Source organism: Wyeomyia smithii, chromosome 3 (genome assembly GCF_029784165.1).
Source record: "Wyeomyia smithii strain HCP4-BCI-WySm-NY-G18 chromosome 3, ASM2978416v1, whole genome shotgun sequence".
In the NCBI taxonomy this organism is placed as follows: domain Eukaryota; kingdom Metazoa; phylum Arthropoda; class Insecta; order Diptera; family Culicidae; genus Wyeomyia; species Wyeomyia smithii.
The window spans coordinates 237,149,152-237,170,935 of NC_073696.1; the positions used below are offsets into that span (position 1 = coordinate 237,149,152).

At 39.8% G+C, this 21,784-nt stretch overlaps 1 protein-coding gene across 4 annotated transcripts in view; it reads right to left on the minus strand.

Moving 5' to 3' along the window:
- Nucleotides 1-21,784, minus strand: part of LOC129726887 (myogenesis-regulating glycosidase) — a 54,029-nt gene that overhangs the window by 9,082 nt on the left and 23,163 nt on the right. The window contains exons 1-5 of one of the 4 annotated variants that reach the window (XM_055684090.1): nt 21,557-21,682; nt 12,326-12,468; nt 10,130-10,298; nt 3,417-3,512; nt 1,434-3,297 (exon numbers count right to left, since the gene is read on the minus strand). In XM_055684090.1, coding sequence (XP_055540065.1) covers nt 1,434-3,297; nt 3,417-3,512; nt 10,130-10,298; nt 12,326-12,468; nt 21,557-21,592 — 2,308 coding nt within the window. In that variant the 5' untranslated portion in view covers nt 21,593-21,682. The other 3 variants (XM_055684089.1, XM_055684091.1, XM_055684092.1) reach the window with 3 other exon arrangements.

Sequence of the window (21,784 nt, forward strand, 5' to 3'; positions counted from 1 at the left end):
CTTTTATACCTTTGGTTTTTCCAGTGATTGCTATACCTTTCTAGGAGAAAGGCAAAAACGTGTTCTGGAGACTATTTAATCTCACTAATGTTTCTCAGAGATGGCTGGACTGATTCTCATAAAATCAGTGTCATATGGAAGGTCTTGACGCCCCACAAGACCCTATGATTTTTTTTTGCAACCGGATTATTACTTTGTTATGTTTGAAAATGTGAAATCCAGCTATGAAAAGAAACATATTCCGAAGACTACATAAACTCACTCGCTTTTCTCTGAGATGGTTGAACCGATTTCCACAAAATTTGTGTTAAATGAAAGGTCTAGCTGCCATATAACACCCTATTGAATTTTGCTGTAATCATACTGTAACTTTGTCTGTAATGTATCGAAATGTGAAAATCGCGAAACTTCATTATCTCAGAAACTACACAACCGTTTTGAACAATATTGATATCAGATGAACGGGCTAGTAAAATGTGGTATCGTACTATTTGAACGTTCCTGGTATCGCTCGTGATTGAATTGTTCGAATTAAGAGTCATTTCTCTAATTTCGCTATTTCTTAAGCACTAACATTACGTCAAATTTCATATTTTATACTTCAATAACAACATCAATATTTTAGAACCCAAAGAGTGAATAAACCTTTAATGGATTCAAGCATTCATGTAATTTTTTTTTACAAATAATAAGTTTGAATGAGAAAGGCTGAGTCTGACCACTAGGTGGATTAATTTAGGTTTTTCCAAATCAGCATCGGTATTTTAAAGACTAAGAAAGATTTCCTGCATTTACTGATTGAATCAGGATGAAGATACTTCGCCAAATTTGTGGCTTAAAAAAGTGCTACTCCGAGCAAAAGATCAGAGAATCTCTGATATAAACGATTTTTCAAAGAAAAAGCCATTTTTCAGAAAAAATCTTTATAATCCTTGATTTCAGTTTCAGTAAATATAAAAAAAAAACTTCAAGCAATTTACCATATGTCGTTCTAGGACGAAAACCCTTCAAATCCTTAATTATGTTTTATCAAATTTTCGAAAAATATTAGCTTAAAGAGATCTGAAATCAAATCAATCAATTTTGTTTTAAATTTTTCAACGAAACTCCCGACAATTTCTTAAAAGCCATTCCTTGACAATCTTTCGCTAATCTTTGTGTCATTAATAAAAAGGTTTAAAAACTTCACACCCTTAGTCCAAATACATTTTCAAAAAAAAAGTACGTTTTAAATAAATACTCAAAGTTGCTTAGTTTGGTAAAACCTGTTTTACCTGTCCAGCGACGCATTGCTCATCATATTCCGTTCAGTTTTATGAATGCTATTAGCATTTTTTGCCCTTTTGACAGAATGTTTGCCGGTGTAGAGAAGAAACAATCAAACTCACAAAGTTTCACTGAAACCTTTCATTTCAAAAACACAAAACTTTTACCTTCACGACTGATATCGGCCCGATAGAGGATTGGCGCCACAATCATGCCGTCTCCAATGGCAAACTCGTCGTCGATGTACAAACAGTTCACATCGGTCGAGTCCATCATCCAGAGTGGCCTGATGATCGGCAATCCCTCGTCCATAGCCTCACGGGAATACTGCTCCAACATAGGAACAACAGTTTTCTGCCGAATCGCCGACAGCTCTTTGGCTATCTCCGTAACCGTATCATTCTTGTACTCCGACGGCAGATGGGTGAAACGCAACACCGGTAGAAAGGTGGCCATCTGCAACCACCGGATGTACAGCTCCACTTCCGGTAGCGGTGGACTAGCGAGTGAGTAAAATGAGTACATTTTATGTAGCTTTTCGGTTGGCAACAGGAAATCGCCTCCCACAGGTCCGGGCATCACGAACGGGAAACCGATGACGCCGTACGAAAGTAGCGTGGGAATGATGGTTTGCAGACCACTCCAGCTGCTGTTGACGGGAGGAAGACTAACAAAAGTCGGTGGCCGAGGTACGGAGATGGCACTGGAAACTCCGAAGATATTCATATTAGTTTCGAAGCGTTTCATGAAAACCGTCTTGTACTGATCTGGGTTTACCAGCATGCTGGAGCACTGATAGTACCGAGGAATGTTAAAGGCGTTTCCAAAATCTAGATAGAAAGAGTCTATTCCAACATTCTCAACAATTTTCTGCAGTTTGTCTTTTAACCATGTAACGGTTGCGTTGTTAGTTATGTCGATGACTCCAGCACTAGCGAGACTTTTGAACCGAGTCAAAGCCGGTATACTTCGTTCGGATTCCCGCTCGTAAATCAGAAGCTTTTTAGAAACGGTTTCCAAGAAACTCACACTTTCGGTGCTGATAAACGGTTGAATGGACAATGAGATTCGGAATCCTCTGCGGTGCAAAATGTTCACAGTGTCCTCTAGCGTGGGGAAACGATCGGTATCCAGTGTGAAGTCCCCGATATGCTTCTGCCAGAACTCATTCAGCAGTACATGCCCCAACCGCAGGTAACCGGATGCGATTATGGCCTCAGTGTAATTGTAAATTGCTGTTTCGGTCAGTTCTTCCTGGCTGGATGCTGGTATCTGCCAAACCGGTTCCCTAAGCAATGATTTTATGATCGCATTGTCATTCTCGGTCAATCCATCCCAAAGACTTTTCTGCATCAAACCATTATGAAGAGTCTTCATATCCGGCCCGGTACAAATCTCATAATTCAGCTCAGAATACTTGGACAATCTATTGACAAATGCGAAATTGTCGTTTCTACCCTGCAGACAGAACTTATTATTGGCATTGTTGTTAATACTGACATACAACGGAGTTCGTTCATCGACCCGTATCGCAACACCTTTCGAGTTCAGAAAGTACCTCTTGATGGCGTTTCCCCACTGCTGTTCGTTTATATCACCTGTGATGAATGGAGCAAAATCAAACGAAGCCTTGCTTAGGGGATAATCAATTCCCTTGGGAAGCCCCCCTCCGTACCAGAAACCGCGATCTTCTCCAATGTCGAAGCAATCCGTGGGAAAATAATTATCCGTGAGTGATTCCCAAATGAAGCTGTAACATTTTATATCCGGCGACGTCGTTTTGACCAAATTCATGTATAACCGAGCCATTGAGTTCCACTCATAACAAACGCTGCCATCATCTCGCAGGTCATGTGCCAAGCAATGATAAGGTTTCTCGATGAAACTTCCCACGGCCAGTACTCCGGTGAGCAAATTGGCTCCCTTGGAATCCCGAATCCGCAGGGCTCTGGTCGTCTTGTGTAGTTTTACACTCTCAAAGTACGACTTCGCCATTAGCTTCTGGTTGTACATGACGTTTGCATAGCCAATCTGCAATTAAGAAAGACAATTAAAACCAAATCATTTGAACAACGTTGTACAATCATTAAACGCCCGATACTGTGCGGTTGCCCTTCCGCTAAGTGCAAATATTGATAGTTTATACTCACGAGAAACACGATGATAAGGAACAGCATACCGACAAAGACACGCAGTTTGTAGTCTTTGGTCTCGCGCCGCTTCTTGCGTATCAGGGCCGGGACATTCTGCGAACGGTAGAATATTGGAGATTATTAGCATTTCGGGCTATTTAAAATGGAATAATTTTTGAAATGCAAATTTCAACGAAGTCGAAATCGTATAACACGCTTTTTATCATGCGCAGAAATTCATCTTTAATTGTATATCATGGTGGAGTCTTACTGATTAACGATTGTAAGCTTAGAGTTGTAAAACAGTGTGAAACAAATCACTTTCTATCGGATATTATCGTATATAAATACGTATATCAATGAATTGAATACCATTATTCCTCAGTACGTATATCGCCTTCAAAATAGTACGTATATGTTGTTTTTGCGCATCAATTGCGAGTTTGTATGATATCTATGAGTGCGGATATTGGAATTAAAACATTATCATGCGTATGAAAATGTTGACTGGGTATACAAACCCTGGTAAGATTAAAAATTTACAAATTTTTACATTGTTTCCTTAAAGGTTGCAAGGGAACTTCTGGCAGTGCTATTTGGCACTTCTTCTCTGAATCGATTTAGAACTATTAGGCCGTTAAAAAAGCAAAGCTATGGTACTGCATTCCGATTCGGAACTTGACCTTCTGTTTATTATACACAGACTTCGCAGCCAACCGTCAAGTGTACAGGACAATTGCGGGGCTAGCGCTACATCCTACTGACACTAACAGTCTCTCCCGAGACAAGACTCGAACCTACGACGACTGGCTTGTTAGGCCAGCATCGTACCTCGAGACCAGCTGGGGAGGCCGTTACAAATTTTATTTTTGTTCTACGTCAACTCTGCTCCTTCCCTTCAGAAATGTTGAAATATGGAAGAGGAATAAAAAAAACATTCATGCTGTTTTGTTAATATTAATAATTTTTCGACAACGTATATGAGCAATTCCCGTGGAGACCGTCCCACTATTTACATAAAAGCGTTGAAAACGATTCAAGTTATGTTTGTTTGAAAGTCCATGTTGAATAAGTAACGAAACTGCATTTGGTTAATCAAATGCATGAACCACTCGTTAGCTGAAAGTTAACACTTTTTGGGCCCTTTGTTTCACGTCAAAATTTGACTTACCAAAATTGCTCTAACTCTAGAACTTCTTCATAAAAATATTTAAACTAATATACCATTAAAACGGGGAAAAAAGGGCCTTTTTCAAGTCTCCATATTAAAACAAGAATTATATTAAAAAAACCAAAACATGCTCGACTCAACTATTTGTTATTTTGTATTTAAAATAAAAATTGCGGTAGCACATAATATTTTCTATAGAACATCTGCAATTAATCTATCAATTAGAAAAGGGACAAAAAGGAAATTGGTTTGCATACATACACACAGATATTTTTGTCAGTGCATTAAGTTTTGTTGATATATTTTATTACTTTTCAAGATAGGAGTAGATATTTAGTCTTTTTATGAGGAGTGTGTTCCTTAAATCGTCCTAACGTGCTCCTTTATTGGCTTTATTTTATTCAAAGCCCAGAACGCTCACGATCTTGAAATGCAACACATTTGACTGATGTTTCTGAGCCAAATCAAAGAAACGATTCAGCATCGGTGAGTAGTTTGTCCCGGACTGGCAACAAACTTTACCTTTACCTATACATTTAAGTGATATTTGTTACAAAATAATTCCCGATTCCCTAATCATGAATTTATAAAAAAAAATTTATATGCCGCTTGTTTGATTGTTTTTCCAACCCCATTGCAAGCACAGTTTTCATTGTAGCCGGCATGGAAATGCCACCCAAGGTTTATATTGAAATCCTAATTTGAATTTCTTTCTAGATTGCTGGTGAAAACTTTTTCTTCACTCCAGGAACTGATTTCGAAAGCACAGATTGCTTTTGATATGAATTTGAACAAAAAAGAAATTTCGATTCGAAAGGTTTCATTGTTATTTGTTTTCTTCATAGCATTAATGATTAACATTTCCGGTATGAAAGAAGTTTGATTGCAGGTTCATCGGGTGTTTCATTTCAAATGACACTAATGATGGTTTCAATTGACAGAGAGACTGGCACAAAGTATGACACTTTGCTTATCTTCGACGTGTCATTAAAAATAAGCACCACATTACGCCATTTGGTGATACTTTTTGATCGCATAAGTAGTATAAAATCGACGGAACAGTACTGAAAAAGGGTTGTGAAAGGCGCTAAGATTAACAGCGTCACTATCGCCTGACGATTTTCATTTAAAAATAACTTAGTCATGTTGAAGATGCTCTATAAAGAGTATCACGTGTTACAGCATTTCTAGTGAGGTAAGATTTTACAAAAAAAAATTAACGGTCGAGTCGAACATGTTTTGGTAATTTCAATACAATTCTTGTTTTAAACGACATACATCTCTGATTTTAATATGTTTTATGCATAATTGAACTTTCAAATGGCACAAAACCTGTTAGAAAATCAGAACCTTTTAAAATAATTATAATACAAAAATTTTGAATAATGTTGAAATTAGAAAATTTTTCGAAAATTCAATCTTCCATAAAAAGTTTGAATTTCATTTCTCCTTCCTGGACATTTTTTGAGCTGCGTAACAACTTCAAGTTTCTTTGAAAAAAAAAATTCTAGAAAAATCAACTCTTGTTTTTTAAATAAAAATTCAGGGTTCATTTTTATTTTTTTTTTCAATCAAAAAATTTTTTTGCATAGCGTATATTCTTTTTATGAGGCGTTATTAATTCCCTACAGCTCATTCTCAGACAGTTTTTCTATACAACCAAAGATTTCTTCGTATTAAAATAACTTTTTAACTTTTTTTAAAATAACTCATAGGTCTGAAAAATCTCTCCATCTATGGAAAATACTTGATTTGATGAGCCAAGTGCAAATTTTTATTCAAATCTAAAATGGTCGATTAAATTTTTGCGTATTTCCAGGACATTTGAGATGATTCTCTCAATTACATTGGCTAAAAAATGTACATGATCTAGTTAATTGGAAATTGTTATAAAAATTGATCAATTTCACCCCGTTCCATGGTACCCAGTAGACAACTCGACAATATTATACATAAACAAAAAATTATACAAAGCTTATCCTATTTAAAACAGAAAAGTTCGCCATGTGCTTGACATCACAGAAGAAATTCTGAACTTCATACTCATGTCTTCCACCAGTTGACGCCACCACGAACACAATTTTTCCCCAGTCGCACAACGGAAATATGCAACACGCAAAAATTGCACTCTTGTTATCTTATTATCTTTCTTCCAAATCGTAACACGACACGACGATTGTTATATTGTTGTGTGTGTGAGAACTCTATCGGTCCGGTTCCGCTGGATGCCAACACAAAATGAGACTTAATTTTCGTATAAAGTATTGCGAAACTGGGACAAAGCTCGCCATTGAATAGCCCTTGCATTTCGATTGAATTTTATTTAATTGTTCCACTGCTTTTCAATTGGAGCGAAACGCCTATTATTATACCGAAAGTTTGAGCAAAACTTCACCTATCGTTTACTCATGACATGTACGATTCTACACTACACAAAATACAAAAAATATTTTCTACTAAATTTTCAAACAAACCCAAAAAAATTCAGCGGAGAAATATTAATTCAAATAAGCAAATTTTAGCATGCAAACTAAGTAAAACTAAATCTGTGTGAATAGGGTTAGAAACCATGCAATATCAATTTTCTCATAAATTTACTTCCACTTTCTTGTTTCCTTCATCAAAAATCTAAAACAAACTCAAAAGAATCATAAAAAGTGTTTTCTAATGTTTTACAACAACTGGTTTTCGGAAACATCTTTTAATCAGTTTGCTTACTTTCGTTTGGTTAAACTGAAATATTCTTTTAATTTTAAATTATGGGCGTACATTATTGCTATTGCATATTATGTTTAACATCTGCATACGAAAATGATAGGTATTTGTTGTGGCAAACGAATTTGTGGTTAATAAACAGTCTCAAAATTCTATTTCCACCGTGCAATATGTTTGACTTTTACGCTTAATTATATTCCGCAAAACTGGGAACACCAACCAGTTAATCCACAGCAGAGGTTTTCTTCCGAAACGGGTTTTTAAGTCACGCGACTATCGCGCACAGTAGGTTCCGTTCCGGTGAATCACTCTACCATATCAAAGTGATCACCACCCGCCCTCACCCTCGTTTCTTCACCACACTTACCATGTGCGAATGCACCTCGTGTTGATTATGAATATCGCCACCATCGTCGTTGTGGCTCGTTGTGTGACCGATACGGTGTGCAACAGAGATCGAGATAAAACAACACGTCGTCGTAGGCGTCATTATTCAATTAAGTACATTTCTTTCCACTGGACACAGTGAAGGCTGTATCGAGACGGCTCAAAATTCCCGGCTTCAACGGTTTTACGGTGTTTTTTTAGATATCATTCGTATAACAGAAGCTGTATTCCGATGCGATCGTGCAGCTTGTTTTGATTTCAGAATAGAACTTGAATACATCGAAAGATGTATCAAAACTTGAAAAATGCATAATTATTTTGATCACCATCTTCTTCGAAAATATTCAGTATTTAACGCTTTGAATTCTAACACTTTTTTTTCTAACCGAAAAATGTAACGTTGCTAATCTGTCTACGCTAATCTCTAACTGTACATCAATTTTCTTGAACAATACTTTTTGAAGCTTTTATGATATATTAACAACAGTTGACACTAATTGCAGATTGGCTTGTGTTTATTACAGTGATCTAATCCTCAACTACGTAGATAAATTTTGCGGTCACCGACTGGAACAAAACAAATCTTAGAAATGTTATTTGAAAGACACTGTTCTCATAGTGAATAAATCAAGTTTATCAAAAGTATGCAAAGTGTCACAAAATAATACTAACCTAATTTTAAACTGACATATAATGACGAACTAGCGTCATGACGTCAATGACGACTCACAAACGAACAACAAAATTCTTGCTCTGCGAAAAATGTGTCTCGCCTGTAACGGCCATTGTATGGTCGTTATTATCGTGTAGCTACACTTTTTCCGTACTACACTTTGCAGCTTCAAATAAAACATTTTCAGTGTAGTTGCATTGGTATGCGTAATAATGGGATAGCTGTCAACTTGTTTGTTTTGGTCATTATCGCCATCGTCATTTTGTCTCGTTTCCATTTCATATGTCCATCTCGCAAATGTGCTGAAAAAAAAAATTACCTGACACTTTACCACGTGGAACGAGAGCCAAAACAAACCAGTTTTGACACATACGTGTGAATGTGTTGGTAACTTCCTACAGTACACTCTGCTTTTTTCGGGTGTAGTCCGGGACAGAAAAAGGGTCGTAAGAGACAGAAAAAGTGTAGTCCGGAATATCAAATAAAACATTTACGGTGTCAAAAGTGTAGTTTTAGTGTAGCTACACCGCGAAAACTAAAACGACATTAGTATCGAATTCCGCTCTAAAATTACTTTGTTCCACATTAAACCATAGCAACACTTTGGTGTGGTTTATGGGTTGGTGGAACCATTGGACCGTTTATTGTTAAAGACGACCTTGGACGGAACGTTACTGTCAACGGCGAACGATATCGATCATTGATCCACGACATTTTATTGCTCAGTTTACAAGAACTTTGAACTTGGTTGATATATGGCTTCAACAAGACGGAGCATGTGAAACAATGGAAATTATACGGATTGAATTTGGTGAGCAATCTATCTCTCGTTTTGGCTGTGTAACTTGACCACCAAGATTTAACGCGACTGGACCATTTTTGTGGAGCTACGTGAAGTCATGTATGAATAAGCCCAATTGCTATTGAGGCCTCACGGAACAACATAACACATTCTCTTGATGAATTATAAATCCTTCTTATAATAAAACTGACCAGAGGTTTAGAAGTTTCCTCTTCAAATTGAAATTAGAACGCGGTATAGGTAGGAGGAACGAGGTTTTAATAAGATTCCTTTCTCTTGACAAAATAAGTTAAAATAATAAGTAAATAACTGACCAAAGGAACGTTTGTGGAGATCTCTCCAAGGAATTATAATTTGGCTCTATTAGCAAGATGGAAAGAAGCTCGGTATAATAGAGCAGCAAGCTTGAAACGGAAGAGGAAAACTGACACACAAGCATAGAAACGATAAGCATTTAACTCACTTTCAATGCTTTTTCTGTCAAAAATAAGAAGTACGAAGTATAGAAAATACCTGGATAATTAAGAAATTGCACAATCCAATCTCAACACAATATTTGTTCGTACTTGCATTGTTTGTCACATTTCAGGTTATTAAAAGAAGGTTTTTCATATTTTTACGAGATCGCTGAAAAATTTCGTTCCTATGTTCAACGACTACTAGCTAAATAAGGATGATTTTTGAAACAAAACTACGTTTTATCAAAGGACATGTTCTGCCATTCAAACTTCCTTAATACACCACTAATGCTCTTGAAACAATTCAAGCTCTCTTGGCGAAAATCGGATTATTCTGGAATGAGCCACACAAAACCGTATTGGGCATGAGAAGCGATATGCCTGAAATAATTAAATTCTGCACTTTACAATGCATAGATCACCCCTGATAAGCTATTATTCAGTAGGTGACAATTCGTGTATTGTTTCGATAATATATATATAAAAATTTTTAGCAACAGATAAAACGAAAAAGCGAAAACGCACCTGCATCTTCTCCTTGAGCAAGCTGGCCAGTGAGTTAACACTGGTGATGGACGCCTGATTGCTCACCACGCTCTGCGTGTCGAAGTCGTTCGCCATCATTTCCTTATCGTTGAGGCGCAAGGCCGGCAGCGGAGCGATCGATCCTCGGCGGCTACTCCGGAATAAGGTCCTGTTCGGGACGGGGTCAAGCAAGCACGAAAAAAATTAGATTTTCCTTATTAAAGCTAGATTAGATTCTAAATTGATCTCTAGATGAGTAAATCCCTAAATGTTTTGATTTTTCATTCCCTCCATTCACACATTCACTGCCAAAAAATCCTGCTATATCTCTCGAGAGTCACTAACAATGGAACGAATATAAAATTGAGATAACGTAAGCAAAGAACGTTGCCGCTCTTTGTAATCCGATCTTCCATTCGTGTAAGTCAAGCTAAACAGTCTGAGCGGACGCAAACACCAAAATAAATGAGTAAATTTCTTAGGCAAACAAGTGTCACGGTTACCGATAGCAGTAGTAAAAATCACTTATAAACTAAACTTTTGGCACTATTTGTTCGTAATTCACACGGAACTAAAAGTTTGATGCTACACTACACGGCGTCGCATCTTGGACTGTACAAATCGTCGCCGGACAGGCTTAATAAAGGAAGCGACTAAATTAACTCACTTTCTCGCGTAATGATCGCAGTCATATATCGCTTAGCTCAGCGACGGGGGTTTTTGAGGGACGGACTTGCGGTCGGTGTCCGTGTCTGAGCAAAATCAGCTGTGACAAGAACGCAAAAGCTCGAATCTCAGTCGCGGCGCGGGTCGTAGAATCACAGCCGCACTGCCGGACGTTATCGCGAGTACTGAAGGCAACCAGCCGGTTTCGAGCAATCCGCATCAACCCTCGAGCTTCTTCCGCAAGCTAGAAGCGGCCGCAAGTTCACTTGCTAAATGGTGATAGTGCGCGACTCCGCGGCGGTGCAGTGTGGAGTAAGTGTGTAAGAACAAACTAAACGCGCCGTTCATTCGTCATTACTGGCTAGGTGAGGTACGGGGATTAGGATAGGAAAATGAGCGTCTGTTTGGACTGCAAAATAATTCGCGCGTCGCACGTATGAAAATGGAAACGAAATCTTCAGCTATTATAATATGCTTTTAGGATCACTGAACAATGGAAATTTCTTATCAATTTTGTATTACATTCAAAAAGAAAGCTGCAAGTAAGATCTTTTCAACGAATGCACATTTTGACAACCTTCGATGATAGTAAAAAATTTCGGTTGAATTTAGCAAATAATAAACATTTACATTTCTCTCATTTGTCCAATTTACCGTCAAATTTCTACAAATTTTTGAAAGTAAATCTATTTGCTTTTCGATTTGCTCAAGGGGCTGAAAGTTTTACATTGAAAATACAGTCGAATCCCTTTATAGCGACATCGCAAGGGACCGTCGTTATAGCGAAATGTCGCAGTAAAACGAAGAATTTAAGTACAAAACAGAAGGGACTGTTGAGAATGTCGCCATAGTGAGATTTGTCGCTAAAAAAAGTGTCGTTATAGAGGGATTCAACTGTATGGTAAAATTTGACGATAAATTGATCAAAAAGGTGTGATGAGATGAATATAGGTACTGAGATGAATATAGGAGCGATTACCCTACTCGGCAGGATACCCGGGTACCCACAAAATGAATTGCTTCTTGCTTTTTCATTTCTTGATCAATTTTCAATCTTGGCCTGTCAAAAGAATGAAAAGTCTGTCTACTTTTAGAATCCGAGACCGACGTAAACCAGTGACCACATCTGGTACTTGTAAATTCGCATCTTTGGGAGCATGTTCCGGTGAGACAATTTAATACAAATGTCGATAAAACCGACCCACATTGGTATCAAAATTCATGAAACCATTCCAGGAGTTGATTTTCATTCATTTTGAGTTCGTTTAATAAGTTGTCCGAGATGGCCATTACGGAACAGATTTCCGTTCTTGGTCCCGAAGATCCGCATTTACGGGAACCATATGGGGGCCAATGGCTCTTTAGGTCCCGCCATATACTCAAAACCCTCCATGCCTTTTCAATCGATGACTTACAACTGCCATTCAGTTTCGTGTGGTTATTTTGAATTGTTTGATCCCTTTACATTAGAAATTATTTAAAATAAATAAAAAAAAACTTTTCTGCAAGTAACGAATAAATGAAACTCACCGTTTGTTGGTTGGCTTTACCTCCTCTTCGCTTTCATCATCATCAAAGTGCAGCATTGGCTTCAAACCAACCGGAGTACTGGGAGTTTCTGGGGATGCAGTAATCTCTGTGCTGTGCTGTGATATGCTGGGGCTATCAACAACCTGTTTAGAAAAAATAGAAGCATTAATTTCTTTCTACTGGATTATTGAATTATTTGCTAAATCTGCAAGTGAATAGGTGGAAACGAACTAATGATGCTATAATCAAGCACACCGCCTGCATAACTGAGGGCGATTTCACTTATCTCGTGCACACCTCTGGTATGCAACGGTTCTTCTCACACACGTGCATGAATCGTTCGTGGCTGAAAATAAAACTCAAGACCAAACCGTTGAGGAACCAATTAGTTCCAGCAGAAGCCTTGTACCTCCCTTCCATAAATTTCAAGGAATTCACAGATTTTATGTTCACGAAAATTTTAGTTTTTTTTTATATAATAATAATAGTTGAAGTAAAACCTAGAGTAAACTCAGATACCACCTGATTTTTTGAAAGAGAGGGAGGAGGTTGTTTGTAACTCAAGTAATTTCCATAATTAATTAATTTATATGACCTTCTCAACACTATTAGAGATGTATAATAGATATTGTTAGGATTTATTTGCATTTGCAGTTAGTGCTTATCATTCGAAGGGATTCAAATCTACTGTCAACTAAATTGTTAACTTTTTGCTATTGTTATTTCGCCGATCTACTGGACCCACTTTGGAAGTAAATTCAGTATTTTATCCTGAACCCTTTGAATTTTGGTACTCCTTAATGAACGGTAACTTGACAACAGTTTAGAATAAGCCCATCATCTTGATAACGTGATTATTGTTTGTTTCCAGAAAAAAAGCTCTCGGCTTATGAGGGAGAACAAACAATTGAGTTTTAAAAGCATTAGAAGGAATGATGATGTCCGCGTGGACGCGATATTTTTCTCGAAAAAAATTGAAACCCACAACAAAGAAATAAAAAATCTCCAAATATTCTGGGTATTGTGGTTATCAGCTATATATGAAGAGAATGGAATCATTTTTCTCTGTGGCGTCTTTATTTTTTTAAAAGGTTTTTCAGACATGTTGAACCCAAATAATGTAATTTCCTTCTGCAAAAGTCTGCTTAAGTCCGCTGAATCACCGCTGGTGTTTGATTTCTATAATACTTCTACATCGCCAATTCCATCTCTTGCTTAATTTCATAAGAAACTGGAGTTTCCAATACTTTCAGTTTGTTGAAAAGTAAGCTGAGTGTTAAGCAGGCATTAAACAAGACAAATATTTGCTAGTTTTGGTACTGCATTTTTTTAGCAAAATATTTCTTCGAGCTATTATATATGCTATAGTATTACACTATAATCAATATTTGCTCTTAACTCTGTTTGCTTAAACAATAGCAAAGCCCATTCTCTCATATTTTCCCGAATATATTTGCTCTACCACCACACGTTGCGTTTTATTTTTGTAAAATAATCGGTGTAACAATATAGTTTTAATTGGCATAACACCATTTCGAACCCTTTGGATTTATTGACTCAATTTCTCGTTGACTGAATAAGACAGCAAATGTTTTTGGCAAATAATTGAAGCAAATCATTTCATATAACACGGTCAGCAAATAATGACCGTCATTTCAAGCAAATATTTGCTCCCTATAATGTCTACTTTTTGGTTTGCAAATGGCTGGACACGTGTAACTTGAGACCCTAATGTGGCCATTCACCTCTGTTCAGCAACAGGGTCGTACGCGGCTGTATCCCCATAGGGGCGGCGTACACCATCGTCTGACCCGGAGCGGGCGGCTGAATTATGGAATGCTGTATCCCGCCAGCTGCACCTAAGATGGCAGCCCCATCAGCAGGATGTAGGTATCGCGACCCTGGTAAGGTAGCATACCGAAACCTTTCTTCAACCAAGAACAACGAATTTAGAAATACGAATCGGATCAATCGGCAAAGAACTAGGCTACGAACACGGAAAAACATTATGGTAAACGATTGGAAATTGGGTACTTGGAACGTCCGATCTCTCAATGAACCGGCGCGGGCTGGCTTGCTTGCTCGAGAACTACAGCTGCAGGGAGTCGAAATCGCAGCGATTCAGGAGGTTCGGTGGCCAAATTCCGGAGAAAGGGAATTCCGTGCAGTAGACCCTATTGCACACACTTCTTTCAAGTACCACATCTTCTACAGTGACGGCAAAGCAGCGGAACGGGGCGTTGGTTTCGTAGCGCTGGGAAATCAGAAAACAAGAGTCATCCGGAGGAGGCCCGTAGATGACCGTATATGCGTGTTGAGGATAAAGGGCAAATTCTTCAACTACAGTTCAATCAACACCTACGCACCGATAAACGACAAATCCGATGAAGTCAAAGATTAGTTTTATGACAAGCTTGAGCGGATCTATGACGAGTGCCCAAAACACGACGTAAAAGTCGTCATCGGAGAGGCAAACGCACAGGTTGGGAGGGAGGAATTCTTCCGTCCGGTCATTGGAAGGCATAGCCTCCACTCGTCAACCAATGAAAACGGCCTGAGGCTGATAAACTTTGCCGCGGCCAGAGGAATGGCCATATGTAGTTCCTATTTTCCACGTTTGAATATTCGGAAACACACCTGGAGGCATCCAACGGAATCAACGGAATCAGGAATCAAAACGTGTCAGCCCCTGTCATGTGCAACGATAGGGAGGGGAACCTGATAACCGATAAAACAGAGGTGGCCAGGCGTTGGAAGGAACACTTCAGTGTGCTGTTGAACGGTGAGGAAAACAGTGGAGTCGAAAAGAGCAGGATGACTATTGAGAATGATGGTCAAGCTGTGGATCCACCATCCATGGACGAGGTGAAGAAAGCAGTGAAAGAGCTGAGAAACTGCAAGGCAGCCGGGAAAGACGGCATTCCCGCCGAACTCTTCAAAGTCGGTAGCGAACAGTTGTATCGTGCCATCCATCGGATCATGCTGAGAGTGTGGTCTGATGAAGAATTGCCCTCGGACTGGTTGGAGGGTCTCATATGCCCGATCTACAAAAAAAGCCATCACCTGGACTGTAGCAATTATCGGGGCATAACTCTTCTCAATACCGTGTACAAAATTCTCTCCCGCATCCTGTTCCACAGACTGAGGCCGTTGCAGGAGACCTTTGTTGGCGAGTACCAATGCGGTTTTCGAGGGGGACGCTCCACGACGGACCAAATGTTTACCTTGCGACAAATCCTCGATAAATTTCGAGAATACAACTTGCAGACGCACCATCTGTTAATAGACTTCAGGGCAGCGTACGATTCAGTCAAGAGAAATGAGTTATGACAGATTATGATTGAACATGGCTTCCCAACAAAGCTGATTAGGCTGATTCGTGCCACCCTTGAAGGTTCTACATCAAGCGTCAGGATAACCGGTGAGATATCGGACTCGTTCGTGACGTTAGATGGTTTGAAGAAGGGTGACGGGCTGTCGAACTTATTGTTCAACATCGCATTGGAAGGTGCTATACGGAGGGCTGGTGTGCAGAGAAGCGGCACCATCATTACGAAGTCGAACATGCTTCTCGGTTTTGCGGACGATATCGACATCATTGGTATCAACCGTAGAGCTGTGGAAGAGGCCTTTGGACCTCTCAGGAGGGAAGCTGCGAGATTAGGGCTCGTCATAAACTCTGCCAAAACGATATACATGGTGGCTGGCAGAGTGCGTGGTAGTCCTTCGGATGTTGGTGCTGCGGTGGTGCTAGATGGGGAAACATTTGAAGTAGTCGACGAATTTATTTACCTGGGAACATTAGTGACATGTGACAACGAGGTTAGCCGTGAGATAAAGAGGCGGATAGCAGCCGCAAACAGGGCCTTTTACGGACTACGTAACCAGCTAAGGTCCCGCAGTCTGCAAATCCGTACTAAACTTGGAATCTATAAAACACTGACGGTGGCTCTCTACGGCCATGAATCATGGACGCTGAAAGAGGCTGATCGGCGAGCTCTTGGTGTTTTTGAGCGTAGGATTTTGCGTTCAATCCTTGGCGGCAAACTAGAAAATGGTGTTTGGCGCAGACGCATGAACCATGAAGTGTACCAGGCATATAAATCGGCGGATATAGTCAAGCGGATAAAACACGGCAGGCTTTTTTATAGGGGGGGGGGAGTTTGTAATGATTTATTTATGTACTAAAATATCTATTCAGAATTAATATTGTGTGTTCTGCCACAAATGGTGACATTTCAACACTATTATATATATTTGTACGCTTTTTAGTATTATTGAATGTTATTAGCTTTCGCAGCTAAGATAATGTAATTGTAGGAAAATTATTAAACCTACTTGTCAAGAAAAAAAAGGAATAAAAGGAATAAAACGAAACTTAAAATAAACTTAAAACTATCTTGAACACGGCAGGCTTCAGTAGGCTGGGCATGTAGCGAGAATGCCGGATGAGCGTCAAGCGAAGGCTATATTTAGCAGGAATCCCGATAGAGGTCGACGACTTCGAGGTAGACCCCGCACTCGTTGGATGTGTGCTGTCGACGAGGATGCACGCGAAATAGGTGTTAGGGGCGATTGGAGAATAGCAGCCCAAGATCGAGGAACATGGCGACGTATTCTGGATTCGGCACTGGATCGATAATCGGTCTGTCGCCTTAAAAGTAAAGTAAGTAAGTACCTGGAGACATCCAGGGATGCTCCCAGATCGATCACGTACTGATTGACGGTCGGCACTTTTCGGATGTTACTGATGTTAGGTCTTTTCGGGGGCCAAACATTGATTCTGACCATTATCTCGTCGTTTGTAAGATCCGCGCACGGTTGTCGAACGTGCTGAAATCTCGCACAAAGAGGACGACGCGTTTCAACATTCAGCGGTTGAAAGCTGATGGATGGCGTGGCAGCAGAATACGCCAGAGAGCTGGATCAACGGATCGCAGAACAGCAGGCGGAAGGAGTGGAAGACATAAATGGGCTGTGGAGCAGTATTCACGGCGCCATCGAAGCGACTGCGAAAAGGTGGTAGGTACGACGAGTGGAAGACTATGCTACGCGGCTACGCGTCAGAACAGAGAGAGGTACAGGGTGGCAAGAGCTGCCGAAAATAGAACTCACCGTCGGAAGAAGCGCGAGTACGAGGAGCAGATGCTCGCCAGCGCAGAGGACAGCTATGCTGAAAACGACGTGCGGAGATTCTATAGAACTGTCAACAGAGTCAGAAGCAGGAATTTCCCTGTGCCGGTCATGTGTAATGACAAGGACGGCAACCTGCTTACTGATAAACCGACGGTTGCAGCCAGGTGGAAGGAGCATTTTCAGGCGCTATTGAACGGTGAGGAGCCGGATAAGCAGAGCAGTAACAGGATGACGATTATGAGTGACGAACAAGCTGTGGAGCCACCGACACAGGAGGAGGTGAAAAAGGCGATTAGTGAGCTGAAAAACGGCAAGGCCGCTGGGAAGGACGGTATCCCGGCCGAACTTCTAAAAGCGGGAAGCGAGCGGCTGTACTATGCGATCCACCAGATAATACTCAGAATCTAGGCGGACGAACAAATGCCGAACGACTGGTTGGAAGGCCTCATATGCCCTATCTATAAGAAGGGCCATCGATTGGATTGTGGCAACCATCGAGGGATAACGTTGCTCAACTCCGCATATAAAGTGCTCTCCCGTATCCTGTTCTTCAGATTGAGATCGCTAACGGAATCCTTTGTTGGCGAATACCAGGCTGGTTTTCGACAAGGGCGTTCCACGACGGATCAAATTTTCACCCTGCGACAGATCCTCGATAAGTTCCGGGAGTACAACTTATCGACTCACCATCTGTTTGTGGACTTCAGGGCGGCATACGACTCAGTGAAAAGAAACGAGCTGTGGCAGATCATGCTGGAACACGGTTTCCGTACGAAACTAATAAAGCTGAGTCGTATGACACTGGAGGGATCAAAATCGTGCGTGCGGATAGCTGGCGAGACATCAGCCGCGTTCGTAACGTTGAATGGACTGAAGCAGGGGGATGCGCTCTCCAACTTACTGTTCAACATCGCTCTTGAAGGTGCAGTACGAAGAACAAACGTGGTAAGAAACGGTACGGTACGGTACGAAATCTCACATGCTTCTTGGTTTTGCGGACGACATCGATATCATCGGTATCAACCGTGAGGCCATGGTGGAGACTTTCGTACCTTTAAAGGGGGAAGCAGCAAGATTGGGACTTGCCATTAAATCTGCCAAAACAAAGTACATGGTAGCTGGCAGAGAGCGTGGGAGTCCCTGTGGTGTTGGTGCTGAGGTGGAGATAGATGGGGAACGATTAGAAGTGGTTGACGAATTCGTTTATCTTGGTACGCTTGTGACATGTGACAACGATATGAGCCGTGAAGTGAAACGACGAGTTGCAGCTGCGAACAGGGCTTTCTACGGACTGCGTAACCAGCTAAGGTCCCGTAGTTTGCAAACTCGCACAAAACTAGCGCTGTATAGGACGCTGATACTCTCGGTATCCCCCCTTTACGGACATGAAGCATGGACGCTGAAGGAAGCTGATCGACGAATGCTCGGAGTTTTTGAGCGTAAAGTTCTGCGATCGATACTTGGCGGTAAATTGGAAGGTGGCGTGTGGCGCAGACGCATGAATCACGAGTTGTACCAGGTATACAAACATGCTGATATAGTGAAGGTAATACAGCGGGGCAGGCTTCAGTGGGCTGGACACATAGCCAGGATGCCTGACGAGAGAGCCGCCAAAACTATCTTCAGTAGAGAACCAGGAAGGGGCCGTCGACTCCGTGGTAGGCCTCGCACGCGGTGGATGTGCGCGGTGGAAGAAGATGCACGATCTGCTGGTGTACGGGGAGACCGGCTGCCCAAGACAGAAGAAGCTGGACATCTCTAGTTCGTTCGGCCCTAGACCGGTGAACGGTCCGTTAGCCAAAAAAGCAAAGCAAAAGCAAAAGCATTAAGTGTCTTGCCAACGTAATCTTTTCATGTGCTGGAATATTATCGAATTTCCTTTTGCTTGATATTAAAACAAGTCTCATGGGAAACTGCAAACTGTTGACAGGGTGACAGATGTCAGCGGTTTAAAACACGTAAAGTTGGTCTATATTAGCTATTTATTTTCAGGTTTCACTAGTGTTCTAGTATAAGATTGTTTCAAAAATAGACCACCACTGAAGATGCCCTAAAGGTGATTTTCCTGACAACTTGTTGAACTGAAATTAACGTTATATTTATTTTATTCATATTTGAAACAGCCAGTTTGCTTCCGGGAGCATTTTCATGTATTTCTGGGTAAGCTTAGAAAATTTGTTTTCTTTTTTTAAGTTTCTCTAACTTGTATCAAAATTTTTATCTTTTCAGCTTCTACAAAAGCTTCCAGCCATGTTGAGCTGACTTTCGAATCCTTTTTGTTTCTATTCGCTTGTTTGATTTCTTTTAGCGCTCTACAACTATATCAGAAATCATATCAATCATTGGCCATTTTGTAATTTAAAAGGGCTTTTCAGGAATTTTGAGCTAGATTTCACCTATTTTCTCTTTGGCCTAAAATTTTGTTTTGCTAGAAGTCATTTTGGAGTGGATTCTGGAGTCTATTGTGTTATCTGGCGTTCAAAAGCGTTTTCAATCATTCAAACCATAATTTATAATTATTTTTTTATAGACATTTGGATTTCTAAACTCGTTTGAAGAAAAAAATATTAAACTAACGTTTGCAGTAAAAAAATGGACAAAAATTGCCGATTTTTCATGGGTTTACCTTTAAACACACTGACAAAACTACTCATGCATCATCAATCATAGTAGCCCATGAGTTAGCAAAAAAAAACTTTGACAGCTCTAACAGTCAAACTATAACCGTGTTGGCGAAAAAAGTGAAGCTACTTCGTTCAAAAGTGTACGCATTCAAAGAACGGTACCCCGCTGCGTCAAAAACGGACATCGTGCGGCACTTTGTGGACGCCGGGTATGCCCGTTCCGGCATCTACAACATCTTGACACTATTGGACAACGATCAGAGCATCGAAACAAACCCGGTCTCATCTTGCACATCTGACTTATTATTGAAATTATTCTCAACACGAGTTTTATATCTTTTCCAATTAGCCTTGTGATGGTTAAAGGCAAAGCTCATAGGGTTTAAAACTGATTCATGTAACAAGGAGAAAGTTATTGAAAGATCAAAATCAACTTGCTTTGTGGACGGGTTTCTCACAGGAGACTATTCGGATATATTTTATATAATTATATCCTGAGGAACAATCATTGAACAAAATGTTTCCATTGGAATTCCTTAGAAAATCATTTCATGATCGGTGTTTAGCTTTAAAATCGCCGATAATAAAAAGTTTTGAACGTTTTCTGGTGGGTTTTCGCAAATCATCTTTAAAATATTTTTAGTCCTCGCGTGTGCAATGGAATGATGAATATGCTGCTAGTTTGAAATTTAATAGCTCAGAGTTTCAATAACATTCGTCTCAAGATGCAGAAGAGCACCATGTTTGTTTCAGCGATGGATTACACCACCGCCGATTCTCTGAGCCACGAAATTGGGTCATATTTTTTTTCTTTATGTTGGGCTCCAGAAAAGTTTCAGTAATAACTGTAATGTGCACATTTGAGACCATTAGAAAATTAAAAAGCTAATGCTCGTTGGATTTCTCTGAACGAGCGTTAAAATACTAAAATTTGATTGAATATTGAAAAATTTATTTACTCTACGGTAACTTCAGATAGTCAAAGACGATAGTTGTAAAAAAATAAACTAAGAAGGCAAATTTAGACTCACTGTATTACACAATTTATCTGTTTCTTCTACTTTCAAACTCTAAACTTACAACAAAATTTTATCCAGTCGACGTATTATTTCGACAATGAAACGTAATTTCATATTTAAGTTTTGATGGTTAAAATATGCTTATCCGCAGATCACTGAAACACACTTTCTGTGAATTTTTTATTTTCAGTTGTGAGAACCATTCTGTTACTGATTAGACGACCGTAAATTACATAACTTTGGAACATTGCATTTTGTAACAGTAGATTATTTTGTTTTATAGCTGAAATGTACGCTTACGAATATGAAAAAAAAATGATGGAAAAGTTTATAAAGGTTTTCAATACATAAAACCTTTCTCTAACTATGCGTAATTACATCTAAATTTCAATCATCAACTGAAAATCGAATTCGACTTGGACTTACTAGTACTATTTTATAATACAACCTACCAGAAATGATTGGGTGAAACTTTCTGTTGAAGTCATCCCTAGGATGAAAAAGACCGAATATTGTCTAGCATTAAATGCTATAAAAAGCTAGTTAAATATTCAACCCTTTCTTCGCACAAGCACTTTCAGTAGTTTCTACCATTCAACTAGCCAACTTCAAATGTCACTCAGCTGCCTGGGGCCAAATAGGTTCCACAAACAGTAAACTGTTCCAATCATAAGTGTACG